Genomic DNA, 15913 nt, shown 5'->3' with positions numbered 1-15913 from the left:
AACGTGACACTATCACTATCAGACCGTATAGTGAAAATTTAGCTTTTGATAGATATATTTAATGTATTTTATTGATAAAAAGTCTAGGCTTACCACACATGTCCACCTCATACTCATGGAATCTGCTCTGAATTCCACAAAATATAAAAAAATAGTTATAAATTCTAAAATAATTTCTTATGAACCCAATAAAAAAATCAGGTCTACCGGATATGGTAAATATGTTTTCTTACCTTTTTATACTACATAGTTAGGGGCTGTTTGATAAAACTGAAAACTGAAACTGAAAGCTGAAAAGTTAAGTATTGAAAGCTGAATGCTAAATTTTTTAAGCTGAAGAACTGTTTGATAAACATATTAAGCACTAAATTAAAATTCATGAATTAATTTTAGTTCTAATTCCTTTTAATTTTGGTGATTGTGGTGGTGGTGGTGATGGAATGGTAGTGGTGAGGGTGGTGGTGGGATGGTGGCGGTGGAGAGATGATGCTGTGATAGTGATGGTGGAATGATGGTGGTGCAGTGGTGGCATTGTGGTGGTGGTGGCGGCGGCGGCGGCGTGGTAGGGGTGGTGTGGTAGTAGTAGTGGTGGCGAAGTAATGGTGGCGGTGGTGGTGGAGTGGACTAGTGGTGGGTGGTAATGGTTATGGTGGTGGTGGTGAGGAAGTGGTGGTGGTGGGGAAGTGATGGTGGTGGTAGCGTGGTAGTGGAGTAGTGATGGTGGTGGTGGTGGTGGTGGTGGTAGAGTGGTGGTGGTGGTGGTGTAATGGTGGTTGAGTGACGACGGTAGTGGTGAATGAATGCAAGCATATAAGAATTCAGCCAGAATTAAGTAGCTCAAAGCTACTTAATTTTTATCAACTTTTTACAATATATTTTAAGTGGCACTTAATCTATTAAGAAATGTAAAATGTGGTTATCAAACCTACTTAATCACTTATTACTTAATTGTTTCAATTTTAAGTGCTGAATATGTGATATCAAACAACCCCTTACACTACATCTTATGTGGAGCCTATTTCGGATCTCAGAAAAATCCCAAAAATACTGATAAATTTTAAAATATTGTTTTATGGAATCCTGTAAAAAATCAGCTCTAACGGATATCGGTAAGTATTATTTCTAGATTTGTAGTGAAGAAACTGCTCAGATGAACAATTCACATTCCTACGAATCAAGAAGTAATACTAACCAATATCTATTGGAGCTGATTTTTTACAGGATCCCATAAAACAATATTTTAAATTTATGGATATTTTTTTGAATTTTTGTGAGACTCGAAATAGACTCCACATAAAATATAATGTAATATGTAATGTAACTATGTAGTGTGACAACTACTGCTTAGTGCAGTTGGTCAGTCATTGCCTCCCCTTTGTAAAAGGTCTTGGGTTCGAGTCCCACAAATGACAGATCCTTTAGCGGACCAGGGCTATGAAAAGCTTCTGATTTTCCGTGCTAATTTTAACGCCCTTGCTAACTCCGGCTTATGTATATGGCCGTGGCCAAAAGAAAAAAATATATACAGTATATGTAGTATCTCCCTTTCCGGTTTGACAGATTTCTAAACGTAACCCGTAGAATCAGGCCAATCCCCAATTCAACTTCTTCTATGCCACCTTTTCTGTAATCAAAGGAGTTCGCTTCCATTTCCAGCGCCAAAAAAAAATAAAATAAAATGCCAGCTTCCCTCCAATTCCCCGGCTTAACAACTTCGACTCCGCCCAACGATCCGCTTCAAATTTCGAATTCCTCACGCCACGCGCCGTCTCTCTCAGTCGCATCCAATCGGCTCAAATTCTCGGGATCGGCGGCGGCGCCTCCCCGATTGTACAGGAGGAGTGGAGCAGTACCGAAGGTTTGTTGCAAGAAAGCGGTTTTCAAGGATGTGGTCGAAGGGAGAGGGAGGGAGGTGAGAAAAGTGGAGGAAGAATTGACGTGTGTGATGAAGTTTGGTGGATCGTCGGTGGGGTCGGCGGAGAGGATGAGGGAGGTTGCTGATCTGATTCTCGGTTTTCCTGAGGAGAATCCTGTCATTGTGCTTTCTGCTATGGGGAAGACTACTAATCATCTTCTACTTGTACGGACATTCCATGCTCTAGTTTTTACTAACAGTTTATTGGATATGTATGTACTTGGATTTGGAGAAAGCAGTGGTCTTTATGTTTATAATGATGTCATGCTCAAAGACTGAGACTCAGGAGTTCAAGTAGAACTGTAATTCCCATGTTTACTTGGGGCTTTTTCTTATTTTGTCCAAGGTCCCATTTAGTTGCACGGAAAGGATGGGAAATTATGGAAAAATCAACTTTCTTGTTCCCGTGTGTTCAATTACCCTGAAAGTTGTAGGACCTCAAACATCAAATTTTCCACCGGGAAATACTTTCCTACAAAATAAGTCTTGCTAAAACGAACGAAATTTAGTTATTTTGTAAGATTTCTTGTCAAGCGAACACACGGGGAAATCAATTTTAGTTTCCTTTACTTCACTTTTCTTGGAAATCTATTTCACCCTCAACATTCCCAACAACTGAAAGGAGCCCTAAGATCTCAGGTTCGAAACCTCTCATGTGCTATAAGTTCTTTTGGGGCCAATCTATACAGCCAACTTTAATAGGGACCACCACAAGCGGAGCGGTGGGATTGATCACCAGGATTAGTCGAGGTGCACGAAAGTGTCATATTTGCCTTATGCTACGCAATTTTTTGGTTAGTCACGCAGGGGTGTTCAGTGTACCATAGAAATGTTATGCATTTTTTTTGGTTAGTTATGCAGGGGTGTACGTTGGAAGTACTCAAGTACATGACACTCATATTTTTGGATGATGGCACACATATTTTTTGTGTATGTTACGCGTATTTTTTGGCTCATTAGTTACGCATTTTTATGGCGTTGATTGTGTTTGGTTAGGTTAAGTTATGAATAGGGATGTATGGTAATTGGTAAACCTCAAAATAGTTACACATTTTTTTGGTTAGCTATGCATATTTTTGGTATCAGTCACATTTTTTTTGTTTATGGTAAACAATTTTTTTTTGAGGGGCGTACCATAGGCTTTTCCTTTGTATTTTGGTTGCTTCTGTGTCGCTTAATTTAGTTCAAATGCTGAATCGGATGCTTGATATACAGGCTGGAGAAAAGGTTTTGAGTTGTGGTGATTTAAACATGTCTAAAATCGATGAGTTGACCTCCATCAAGGAACTGCATCTAAGGTGATCATTTTCAGATTTCACCTTGTACATCTTAACAGGCCCTTTGGATTGAGAAAAAAAGGGTGAGAAAGGAAAAGTAAGTAGGATCTTTATCACTTGTTTGGATAACTGGAAAGGTGAGAAATGGTAAGAAATCATGAGAAATGAATGAAAAAGATGGATTTTTAGTAGTTTATTTTCGTTTCTCACCAAATCTCACCAAAATGATGAGAAACCACAATCCCTCGGTTTCTCTCTCTTTCTCACATCCAAAGGGGCCTGCGAGGAGTCATAAATTCATTTATGACGATTCTCAGCAACATCAATGTGAGGTTTTGTTCACATAGGACTGTACAAGCGCTTGGAGTCGATACTTCGGTTGTTTCTGGTGAGTTGTTAAAACCATTTATACTTCGAGTTCAGATGCACTTGTAGAACAGTAGAAGCATATTTTAAAATGTCTCCTCTACTTGCTTTGATCAATTATGCTCCTTCCATATGTATGTTTGCAATTCTGATCACCATTCCAATACGATTGTATGATGCTATATTTTTCCCACTCCGTGGCCGACCATTTTTGCAGCACACTTGGAAGAACTGGAGCAGCTTTTGAAGGGAATCGCTAGGATAAAGGAGTTAACTCTCAGGACGAGAGATTATTTGGTTTCATTTGGGGAATGCATGTCCACCAGAATTTTTGCTGCATATTTGAATAAGATTGGTGCTAAAGCACGGCAAGTAAGTCTCTTGGAACTATTCTGGCATGTTTGGGACTTGACAAACAAAGAAGTTGTTACCGTCTTTCAATCTTTGAGTTCTTTCATTGTACTAGAAGCGCTTGTTTAAAAAATGACTGACACACAACCAAATACATATCAATTTGTGCTATACATCAACGAGTCTATATGGAAAATAGTGTACTGTTCTAGAGCTCAGGTTAAGTCGGTTGGTAAGAACTTTGGTCTCCATGTTAGCAGTTGTATGGGTGTACAGAGGTGGATTGAGTGGAACTGTGTAGCTCTAAAGTCTAAACACAAGATTCCCTGTTCCTGCAACTTGAAATATGATGTATGCTTCCGTGGTTGGCTTGATAATAGCTGATGGAGTTACTGTCCGTTATTCTCTTTCAATATCTGAAGGTTTCAGAAAATTTGTTCAAGTTTTTTTTCATCGTCCAGGAATTTCAAGTTTAGGAAGACATTTATGTCTGTATGACATCTGACATTCTGCTCCATTTCTGCTTGAGACCAAGCTTAAAATGTCTGCAATAGTCATCAGAAACAATTTTAGATCCCTGCATTAGTGAGTCGTTCAGCGCAGCATTTTACTTCTTCAATCTTGAACTTTTGCTCGTCCTATGTTTTCTGGCTTGGCTTCAATCCTGTTCTTACTTTCCTTCTTGTGGTATGTATTACCATTTTAATTACATAAAGCTCTGCAGTATGATGCATTTGACATTGGTTTTATAACAACGGATGACTTCACAAGTGCGGACATCTTGGAAGCAACTTACCCTGCTGTTGCAAAGAGGTTACACGGTGACTGGATCAGTGATCCTGCAATTCCTGTTGTCACTGGATTCCTTGGAAAGGTCTTTTTACTGACTTGCTGTGTTGTAGATGCAGGAAGAAATTTTTGTAGTTGCAAGTCAACTTAAAAGCAGCATTGTAATCACTATGTATGTTTTGGTAATTGTAGGGATGGAAATCTTGTGCAGTAACAACCTTGGGTAGGGGTGGAAGTGATTTGACAGCAACAACCATTGGTAAAGCCCTAGGCTTGCGAGAGATTCAGGTCAGAGTACACCCCAAAGCATGCGAGATGAGTGTTTTACGGAGTCTATCAATTAAACATGTTTTAAAGCTATTTTCTTAATGCTAAAAGGTGTGGAAGGATGTTGATGGTGTATTGACTTGTGATCCTAGCATTCACCCGCTTGCGGAACCTGTACCATACTTGACGTTTGAAGAGGCAGCTGAGCTTGCATACTTTGGTGCTCAGGTTGTATTTTCATCGATAGCATATGTTTACCTTTACAAAATTGATCATTCCTTCGGTGATTGTGTTTCCAGTAGTACCCTGTTCTTGTCTTGGAGGCGCAAGGGCACCTAGTAATGCTCACATGCAGTACTAGATGTACACGCACACAACTACCCGGAGAAAGTCGGGAGGTGGGTAGAAGGGGAGGACACAGAATCTCTTGTTTCTGAGCCCCATTTGAAGGGTTCTTTTTCCTTATTTGAGTTTCTCCTATATACAGACTAAAGAAAGGGAGTCAGTGAAAAGCTTTAAACAAGGTCTCGGACTGTCAGGCTGAGAGATTTTTGGTGATAACAAGAAAGGGTGTGAGTTCCAATGACATACATCAGGGTATTCCACATGATATTTACATATACCTTAAGGCTTATATAAACTTAATAGAGGTTCTTATATTATGTTATTTTACTTCACCCTTGTAACTGGGTTGATACCACCACCACAAAATTCATGTGCCCATCCTTTTAGTGCTGGAAGCTGACTACTTTTTGTACTTCAATCTACAATTAATCTCGAACTTGTGAAGAGGGTTAGCATTCATCCGTAAGAGTCATTTCATCTCCACTTATTATAGTTATCCCACTCAAATGATAGGCTAGTTATTGCTACAGCTTTAGCTACTGTTCGTTCATATCCGGGGAAATGTGAAATGCTGAAAGGGTTAGTTTTTGACACAGTTCTTCTCTGCAGGTACTGCATCCGCAATCCATGAGACCAGCTAGAGAGGGTGAGATCCCTGTCAGGGTCAAGAATTCTTACAACCCAAAAGCTCCCGGTACCCTCATCACTAAAAGTAGAGATATGAGCAAGGTTTGTAGCAGCAGGATAATTATGATTTCAAGGTTAAGAGTACTAAACTTTCAAACTTCCCACCACGATTTGAAAGTCTCTACTTAATGGCAGGCAGTGCTGACAAGCATAGTTTTGAAGCAGAATGTGACCATGTTGGATATTGTCAGTACTCGCATGCTTGGTCAATTTGGCTTCCTTGCAAAGGTGAGATATCAATTCCTTAGCATCTTACTTACATTTTATCAGCCGCTTTCTGTTTTGTTTACTAATTTTATGGGTGGGTTTACTGTGCAGGTGTTTTCAACCTTTGAAGATCTGGGCATTTCTGTGGATGTAGTTGCTACAAGTGAAGTCAGTATATCTTTGACACTAGATCCATCAAAATTTTGGAGCAGAGAACTGATTCAGCAGGCAAGCATATGATATTCTGGGTTTTGAACTCTTAGTTTAGTTGGTCTCTCTCTCTCGATAAGCACTATCCATCGCCATAACCCTCCACTGGAAAGTCTGCCCTGAGTAATGTTGGTCCACCTTATTTGTTGTGTATGCCATCCATAGTTGGTGTAAATATATCAGTTGCAGTTCATTTTCAAGCTTGTTTTCTAGACATCGTCTCTCTTTGAGATTGCTTACTTGCACAGGAACTGGACCGCGTAGTGGAAGAGCTAGAGAAAATTGCAGTTGTGAATCTTCTGCAGCACAGATCAATTATCTCCCTTATAGGAAATGTTCAGCGTTCTTCATTGATTCTAGAGAAGGTATCTCTATGTACTTGTATGTGTTGAAAAGCAAACATAAAAAAATGGAAATTTTAGCCAACACCAGTTTACATGTCAATGTTTAATTTTCTTCATTTGTTTCTTTTCCTTTGCTTGTTTACTGAGACTTGTGTGATTTCAGGTATTTAATGTTCTTCGGACCAACGGAGTCAATGTCCAGATGATTTCACAGGGAGCATCCAAGGTCCTTTTTCCGCTTATCGTTAGTATACACATTGGTGCCATATGATCAATACAATGGGTATCTTACAAGTATTGAATTCTTGCTCCTAAACAGGTGAATATCTCATTGATTGTACATGATGACGAGGCAGAAAGATGTGTTAAGGCCCTTCACTTCTCCTTCTTTGAGAGTGGTGATCTATCGGAAACAGATCTCGATGATGGATTCGGTAATGGCAAGGTTTCAGCTTTCAAGGTAGAAAGTAGATGACCATAGCAACTTTATTTGTTCTTTTTCACACGGTTGTATTGCATTGGCAATCATACAGAAATCACACGGTTGTATTGCGTTGACTATAGCAACTTTAAATTCTATTTAGCTCCGGATGAAGGTTACTGCAAATGCAATCATATGGTATTGAATCTTGGAAACTACATTGCATTTGCATAAATATGTAGTCTCGTTCGATAGATGTCATGTTTAACCGATACCCATTAGTAAGTTTACTCGAGACCTCGCCCAGTGACTGAAACGCACTTGTTCCGTTATTGTATTTTTGTGTCTTTAGTCGGAGAAAAAACGTCAGGGAAATTCAGGATTGCCTGAAGTAATATACAGGGTGCTAAATGATATGACGTCCATATTTCTCCCCTTGTAAATCTTGTCCAAACTCGACAACTTCTAGTTCTGGTTGGGTGCTTCATAGATAGCTGTGTCAATATCTAATGGTAGAAGAGCGTGTTAAAACACTCGGATGGATGATTATGAAGCTGGATCTGGGGACGCTGCCAACCAAGTGTAGGGGCATCTGGACCGTTTACTTCGGCAATCAATGGCTCAGATTGAAAACAAATCCTTAACAGTGAAATGTTAACTCTTCCCTGGAAGAGTTTGTTTTTAATTCGAACTACTGAAAACACTTTTGGACGGTCCCTGGTTTTAAAACTCATTATCGTAAGTTAAAATTTGATATTGGATTTGCCTATTCACGTTTATCTCCTTAGCTATTTCAGGGTGGAGTTTTTGGTGGTGAATCCACCACTGGTCTCATTTCGATAATTCAAGTCGTTCACCTTGTAAGATGTTTAGTATTGAGTTGATATCTGAGAACTATAAGGAAAATGGAGAACAAGAATTGCCGAGAGCTCCAATGGCTGCTCTGAGATTTATATTGAGGTCTTAAGTCACTGTCATGTGATACTCCAACGCTCTTATCTACTACTACACTTTTTGGCGTACCCAGTACTAAATGTGCGGACTCTATAAGAATGTGTGATGGATAAGGTGTGTTGGGACATCACGTGGTGTTGCCCTAAGACTACTGAATAATACGAGTTCCACTAAGCCTCTTAAAAAATAAGTGGCTTATTTTGGATTTTTGGAAGGGGAAATAATGGACTTACTGAAATAATTTTTTGTTGAATATGGATCTTGTTTAATAGATCTCAATGAAATCTTTTGAACGTTACAAAGAAAATTGAAATTTTATTTTCGTAGATACATTGACTATGTTCGCTTTGGGTCTCTAAAACCAACCCCTCCCTCTACGTATGGTCACCAATAAGTTTCTCTTCAATTGTTACTTTCATATTTCTATCTATCTCTCTTCATTCATTATCTCAAAAATCTACTTCGAAATCCAAATCAAACAAAGTTATCATTTTTTAATTTGAAAATTGCAAATAAGCTACTTATTTTTTAAGAAACTTTCGTAGAACACCCTCTTGCAAAGAGAATATGATACGACAATCAATGACCCTTTCTTAAAAACTCGAATGCCTAATATAGGGCCTTGGCCATTTGGTTTTGCCCAACAGAATAACAACCAAGATTCATTCCTAGCTGCCAATCACAAGCTAGAAATCCCAACTACAATGCCCACTTAAAGAAGTACAACTAAGAGAAATCAAGTTAGTCAAGTTGGTTGTCTTATTTTTCTCTCCAATAATGACCTGAGTTCAAGTCCCACGGAAAGCAAGTTTAGGGTTCAAGGCTCTGGATAGCCTCTGAACCTCCCGTTAACTAACATACTAACACTCAATTAACCCCTCCATTCCAAAATAAGTGACCTTTTTTGGACTCCGTGTTATTTTCAAATGCTTATATCTTTTAATTTATAAAGTTTTATGTGATTTTAAAAACTTTGTCAATAGAACTCATTATAATCTACTATCAAATAATATTCATATTGCATATTCTTTGACATTCATATTGAAAGATATAAGCAATTAAAAATAATACGTTTTCTCAAAAATGTTACTCATTATGAAACGAAGGGCTTTCTTAAAAAAAGTTACTCATTTTGAAATAGAGGAAGTAATAAAGGAGTACAACTAACTCCACAGACACAATCTTTCAAAGCCACTTGCTAAAGCTACTAGTAGTATCATTCACTCTTAAAATAACCTGTTAGTCAACAACCAAATCATCGCCAAGATTCCTTCCTTGCTACCAATCACAAGTTAATCCTCACAATCATTCCCGCACAAAGAAATACTCCCTCTGTGTTCCATATTTGTTGGTCCTCCGCGAAAATACTCTCACATTTCGTATGAGTTCGTCCACTAGCACGATCATTTCGTATGAGTTCGTCCACTAGCACGATCAAGACTACCTCCACCAACTCGTCGAAGTCGGAGACCGACTCTTCAGCAACCGGTTCAGACCCATCAGTATCCGATTCAGATACATCACTAGAATTAGACCAATCTCTTTCATCTTGGGCCTGGCCCAACTAGGCCCATAGTTTTGACAGGAGATCGAGCCAAGCTAGTACGATTACAGTTTTCATTAGAATTGCTTTCATCTCACCGTCCATGTCATTAGCCAGTGAATAGAGCAATATCTCATATGTAGCAAAGTCGTTGTAGTCAAGCAATCCAATATGACGAGAAAAGTTGAAAAGACAAGAATTGGGAACCACCGGCCCAGGGTCACAAGCCGACGGATGTATAACAAGCCCCAATACCTTGTCGCCCGGCTTGGTGAAAATCAGAATAATTACGAGACAGGTCATTCTCTCACAATAAATGAATCACTTGTCTTAGACGTCAACAAGTAAGGACTAACAATGTCCATATAGGACTTTCTCAACTTTACTCGGACTCTCCACTAATGGACAATGGATTTAGGTCTTCAAGGATTCGCTGAGATGCATAAGTTTTTTCTTTTTCTTTTGAACGGCAAAAGAAAATTTCATTAATCTTGAATTTATTACAAGACGAGCAAGGATGCATAAGTTGATCCTAACACTCCGAGTTAATTAATCAAAAAAGACAACGTCCGAGCACACTTTATTTGTAGGCAAACCAAGGCCCAAATTTGTTGTTCACCTACTCGGCACAATTCATATGAAAAGCCATGAAATCTGAAAGTCCTAATTGGCAGTTAATTGCTTGCAAATCTCAGAAATTCACAGCTGTAAACTACAGTATATTGTAAAAAAGTTGAAACCCAGCAACCCCAACATGCCTTTTGTACTCACCCTTTTGGAAGGGGGGTAAGCTAAGTTGCTAAGTTCCAACTTACGACCCATAGTTGATGACCTTTCAGTCAGTCCCCACCCCTCCCACCACATGTCCTTTAACCCGACACTTTTCATGCTCCCAAAGCAAAGCATGTACACTGCATGACCAAACCACTTTTGTCACATACTTTTACAAAGGACAAACTTTATTAATGCCCCTCAATTTCTTTCCCACAGTAAACTGGCAATGCACATGAAGAGAGACTACAGCCCTAGATTATTCAGGGTTGTGTAGCATCATATTGAGAAACTTTAGCTCAATAATGGGGCCAAACGAGGGTACTTGGCAGTGCTGCTAAGCGGTTGATCCAGCAGTTCATCTCGGTACTCGACGGCTCATATTTTAATCCAAACAATAGATGGTTGAGTTTTGTATGCATTCAAATTAGATCCAAACCGTACATGTCGAGATGAACGGCCGGATCGGCCGCTCAGCACCACTGCCAAGCACCACCGCTTGGTAGCATCTCCCAATCTAGGTTAAACACATTAGGCGTTCTCCGTTAATGGAGATAAGGCTGGAAAACCCAAGTAGTCACCATTTAACCCGTTTATGAAATTTTAACACGGTCCTACTATGTCCCAGTAATCCCAGAAAAGGAAAAATTTATATGCAAGAGCGCTGGAAAAATCAAGGGGACTGCCGAACCTTACATGGAATTGGACCCGGGTTCCAAGTACTTGCGTCTTAATTTGGGCATTTTCTTGCTGGAACGTTTAGAAACTGTGAACAGAATATTTTGTGGAGGTTAACATCGGTTATTCAAGATCAAGGCAACTGGATTTATATACTGTATCCAAGTGTGAACATAAATCGGGATAAAGTAAGATTGTAACTCAAGAAATAGAAAAGGAAAATAAAGATTCCTTGACGAATTTGAAGTGATGTCTTATCAGTCAACCTTAAGGATTTGATGATGAATACGACGACACTTTCAAGCTACACCGGTCCGATAAAGTATATGCTATGCGACACATGAGATGCTTGACTTTTGGAAAGGAACAGAACCACTGGATTTATCGGCAAACATGTTGTATGGAAAGCCATCCGAATAAGATAACATACTCAAAGCAACTTCCTGTTGTTTTCACAATACCAATCTCCAATATAGGCTTCACCAGCATTCAAAATTTTTCGCTTCAAATTTGGTTTGCGATGGAGATTGGAAAGTTCTCTGTTATCATGCACAAACCTCTAGCACACAGATATAGACCTTTAGTAAAAAAGATGATCGCGTACGTTGATTTGTCACGCACACCCACCCACCGTGCTCACAACAGTTTGATATGATGGTAAAACATCATGTAATTCCAACAAAGTTATCTAAAGAGAGAAGAAAGTTATCTAAAGAGAGAAGGAAAGCAAACCCCACCATCACTAGAAGATATGAAACCCACCTTGTGTACGACTCCCAAACTACTTTTTTTCGCAAAAGCAATTTCTTTGAGTACCATCAACTTTTACACATGCAGCATTCATCATGCATGTGCCCAAAGATATTAGCCTAGAAAAAACATCAAACAGAAAACTACACCGACAAAACTTGATTTTGATTGAAGACCAAGACCCTCTCACTAAAACCAAAATCCAGGAAAATGTACACAGATAGAATTGGTTGCTTCCACTGCAAACCCAAGCAGCTGATAGGACTGCTGCACATGGAAGCTGTACAAACAACCAAAACCTCCAAGGCTATGAGGTTACCACTACCACATAAACAAAAATCCTTACTGTGCAAAATTAAAGAGTTTCTTACAGTTCTTCAGAAGCTGTGCAGTTGGGTGAGCATAGAAACCAGTTCATCGCTTGAAGGCCGATCGGCAGGGAAATCAGATTGGCATACCACTGCAATTCTCACAGCCATTAGCATCTCTTCTTCTTCTACTTCTTCACCAAGAATACTCCTATCTAACGCTTCACGTGGGTCCCCCGCTTGCTGCAGATGCCGAAGCCATTGTCCCAAACTCCCTCCACTGGATGCTTCCCCAAAGAATGTACCCATTGGGTCTCTTCCAGTTAACAAGACACCTAATATAACCCCAAAGCTGAAGACATCACTCTTATCTGTATACCTATTGAACATATATCCACTTTCAGTCGAAAATCAAGTTCAGTTTCAGTTTGGAAACAGGTATATCCTATCTGTATGAGAAACCATGTCAAGCCTGGAATAAGCAGTCAAAAGCTAATGCTTGCAATTACATCATGTCTAGTAGCCAACCAGTACAGAATTTCAAGCACATGCTTGTGTTCCCACTGCGAGGCTCACATATCAAGGCAAAAACTCTAACTAAGATAATCGGACGAACAAAAACTTCATAATCAATATCAACGGCTTTCTAACCAGAAATGAACCTTCAGAATTCAACCAATAAATTGATTTCACATTAAACAGATGAGTTCAACTAAAAGAGTGAGAAAGGCCGTCTGAAAATGCAACTAAAGAGAATTACAGCATAACCCAATATGGTTTCAAGATGAAAAGCAAGAACTTCCAAGTTCTATTTCTGAAGATGTGAAAGAGAGCATTTTTCAGTGCTATTTCTGAGGGTGTGACGCCAAACTGGTTCTTATTTGGACTCTGTTTCCAAACCATTTACACAACGAAAACAACACCAATACGAATACAGCTGATGAATCCTAAGTTCCAAACCCTTGTAAGCACATAACACATTCCAGAACTATATAGCACAGAAAACATGAAAACTGTATTTTGCTGTTATTTCAGTACCTGCAGTTCTGAAAACACTCCGGAGCACTGTAGGCCGATACTTCCCTATCCAAGTTAGGCATTAACTTAGCCAAGCCACAATCTGCCAACCTAGGTTCAAACTCTGCATCCAACAACACATTGTTGGGCTTCAAGTTGTGATGCAAAACCTTAGGTGCACAGCTAAAATGGAGGAACTGCAGCCCCTTAACTATCCCAACCGCAATCCGAAGCCTTAGTTCCCAGCTAAGCTGCAATTCATTTTCCCTGACTCTCTTCATCGCGTCTTCAAGACTCCCCATGGTCATATAGTCATATACCAAACAAAACCTACCGGGTTCGCGAACAAAAGCCCTTAAACTCATCAAATTCCTATGCCTTAAGCCGGCAAGCATTTCAAGCTCCTCTTGCATCCGCCTCTTAACCGACTTACTGTGTGTTTCCGGGGACCCATTTTCAAAAGGCTCGAGCCTCTTGACCGCAACTGTGAGCCCATTATCAAGAACGGTTTTGAAGTATTTTCCGTTTGGGCTCGACCCTAGCAACTGGTTTTCGTTCGCCAGAGCTGATTGGAGGGTTTTGGGGGCGATTTTCGGGGAAAATATAACTGGGCCTTTGAGAATAGGGGTTCTGCCTAAGTACCGAATGAAGCAGCGAACTATACAAGCGAAAAGAACGGAGAAGATCAATCCTGTTGCGAGTCCAAGAAAAATGCTTAGAATGATTCTTTCAAACCTATTCCCGTGGCCTGGTGCAACAGAAGGGGAGGGAGGGTCGGCGGATATACGGCTAATAGACCTCTTTTGACATTGTACTGTTGTGTTGCACAAGCAGAAAGTCACAAGCAAGAGGAGTTCCAAAGCTAAATAGGTGGTCTTCTCCATATGTAAAGCAGAAACCTTTTAACTTCAGTATGTGGAGTAGAAGCTCAGAAATCAAACAAAACACACAGGCATGGAGGATAGTTGAAAATTTCCTAAAACCCAGCTGAAATCTCTAAATTCTCACCACATGAGAGAGTGAAAACCCCACTTGCAATGCCAAGAAAACCCACTTGCTCAAAACCCACTTGCCAAAACCCACAGCATTTACAGAATGAGGTATCAAAGAAGTAATAAATAGCACAAAAAGCTCAAATTAGTCATGTCATTTGCTTGAAAAAGCTTACAGAATTTCTTAAGACTCCTAATTTTTTTCCTAGGGGAAAAAAAAAAAACAGGAAGAAACTACCAGAGAAGCTTCAGTGGGTGAAAACCAGGGATATAGGCTATAGCAGAGGACAAAAGAATCGTTTTTTTCTGTCACAAAATCTTCAAGAGAAAGACAAAGAGAATCATTTCACCAAAGATTCCTCTAATTTCAGGAGAATCAAGCTAAAGCCAGAGGGGTGAATCTGTAAAATGCACACGCTGAAAACTACAATCCAATTCAAAGGAAGAGAGAAAGAGAGCCAAAAATGACGAATGGGGGTTGTAGAGTATCAAAATACCAACACAAAGGTACTTTTATTTCCCCCACCAAAATGGTAAAGAAAACAAAATAGAACTCCAAGAAACAACGTAACAGCTGCAGATTCGAGTCAGGACTCAGGAGAACCAGGAACTGAGTCGGTCAAAGCTCGACGCTAACAAATACCCACTAAGATTTAGATATGAGCAACAACCCCAACTGTTTTCTTGAAAGTGTGAGCAACGTTTGGAGGAAAAAAGAATCAGAATACGAATTCTTTAGGTAGAATGAGATACTTATCCTTCCTCCTCCAGTCCCCCTCCTCCCTCCCTCTCTCTCTTGACCCTAACTTTCTCTCTCTATCTAGCAATGCCCAAGTGACAAATATTTCCCGCCTTTAGGCTAGAGTACTCCGGTGCCACGTCGCCAGCAGAAGTAGCTGATTGATGGAATGGATATCCAGTGCTGTTGGTATAGGATTCGGGGTTTGTGTTGTGGAGCGGCCGTTCGTTTCGACAACAAACAGCTAAGGTTTTAATTGAGTAATAGATGATGCAGATTTGTAGAATCTCATATTAAATGTGAGCCTTTCGTATCGAAATGAACAACGAAATCATTCGCCCTACAGCACTATGTTGCGGGGCTGCACCTCAGCATAACCAAATCAGCTGGGATATGGCCATAGATATTCCAATTTTTTGAACAATCGCACAATGTGCTTGTTTATAAAAGTGGATGCAACAATTGTAACACTACGCACAAATTCCTAAATACTTATACACATACTTATACGAGGGTAGGACCCATACACATTACACAAATTTAAGCAGATCTATGCTAATACATGAACCATGAAAGTGGCTCAATGTCACTTCAATATGGGAAAGAGCTGATTTATCGAGTGATTATTTAGTACTCTTGAGATATGACCACGATAATACTTCAATTTCTTTAGTAACTACAAAATTATCTAGGGTTCATAAAGATACGTTTAGAGCCAATGTGAAGCCCATAAAAGTGGTTTGTTACTACTTCCTCCGTCCCAATTTATTTGTCTATTTTCACTATTTAGGACCTCTTACAAAATTATCTATATGTTTCAATTTATAATGTTTTTTATATGCAATATGAATCTTGTTTGATAGAGCTCAATTATATCTAAAATATGACATTTTTAAAATTATGTAAAACATTATAGATTGTGAGATATAAACAATTTTTTAAAAGGCACGTATGTCGAAATTGAACAAACAAACTGGGACGG

General features: G+C 39.5%; 2 protein-coding genes and 1 long non-coding RNA gene across 3 annotated transcripts; 1 reads left to right on the top strand and 2 right to left on the bottom strand.

Annotated features, from left to right (window-relative positions):
- The first annotated feature begins 1522 nt into the window (after window positions 1–1522).
- Window positions 1523–7394, top strand: LOC131311406 (aspartokinase 2, chloroplastic). The gene is made up of 13 exons (XM_058338858.1): window positions 1523–2080; window positions 3131–3213; window positions 3540–3580; window positions 3776–3930; window positions 4634–4783; window positions 4891–4986; window positions 5077–5193; window positions 5920–6039; window positions 6133–6225; window positions 6316–6432; window positions 6663–6779; window positions 6922–6984; window positions 7078–7394. Exons 1-13 carry the CDS (start codon window positions 1679–1681, stop codon window positions 7231–7233), a joined length of 1710 nt encoding a protein of 569 aa, XP_058194841.1. The 5' UTR covers window positions 1523–1678; the 3' UTR covers window positions 7234–7394.
- Window positions 7102–7733, bottom strand: LOC131311407 (uncharacterized). Its single transcript, XR_009195490.1, has 2 exons — window positions 7290–7733; window positions 7102–7253 (listed from the first exon to the last, which is right to left on the bottom strand). It is a non-coding gene; the product is annotated as an uncharacterized LOC131311407 (long non-coding RNA).
- A 4286-nt stretch (window positions 7734–12019) lies between these two features.
- Window positions 12020–15053, bottom strand: LOC131310018 (inactive leucine-rich repeat receptor-like protein kinase CORYNE). The gene is made up of 2 exons (XM_058336794.1): window positions 13222–15053; window positions 12020–12562 (listed from the first exon to the last, which is right to left on the bottom strand). Exons 1-2 carry the CDS (start codon window positions 14082–14084, stop codon window positions 12253–12255), a joined length of 1173 nt encoding a protein of 390 aa, XP_058192777.1. The 5' UTR covers window positions 14085–15053; the 3' UTR covers window positions 12020–12252.
- Between the last annotated feature and the right edge of the window lie 860 nt (window positions 15054–15913).

This window comes from Rhododendron vialii, chromosome 12a, assembly GCF_030253575.1.
Source record: "Rhododendron vialii isolate Sample 1 chromosome 12a, ASM3025357v1".
Lineage (NCBI taxonomy): Eukaryota > Viridiplantae > Streptophyta > Magnoliopsida > Ericales > Ericaceae > Rhododendron > Rhododendron vialii.
The sequence above is the reverse complement of the archived record's forward strand: the minus strand, read 5'-3'. Positions and strand labels throughout refer to the sequence as shown.

Bases quoted from the DNA above. Each gene is read 5' to 3' on its own strand.
- LOC131310018 (XM_058336794.1), bottom strand. From the start codon at position 14,084: ATGGAGAAGACCACCTATTTAGCTTTGGAACTCCTCTTGCTTGTGACT. The intron at 12,563-13,221 runs GTACTGAAATAA...TATGTTCAATAG, and splicing joins GAGTGTTTTCAGAACTGCAG to GTATACAGATAAGAGTGATG.
- LOC131311406 (XM_058338858.1), top strand. From the start codon at position 1,679: ATGCCAGCTTCCCTCCAATTCCCCGGCTTAACAACTTCGACTCCGCCC. The intron at 4,784-4,890 runs GTCTTTTTACTG...TGGTAATTGTAG, and splicing joins TCACTGGATTCCTTGGAAAG to GGATGGAAATCTTGTGCAGT. The intron at 6,226-6,315 runs GTGAGATATCAA...TTTACTGTGCAG, and splicing joins AATTTGGCTTCCTTGCAAAG to GTGTTTTCAACCTTTGAAGA.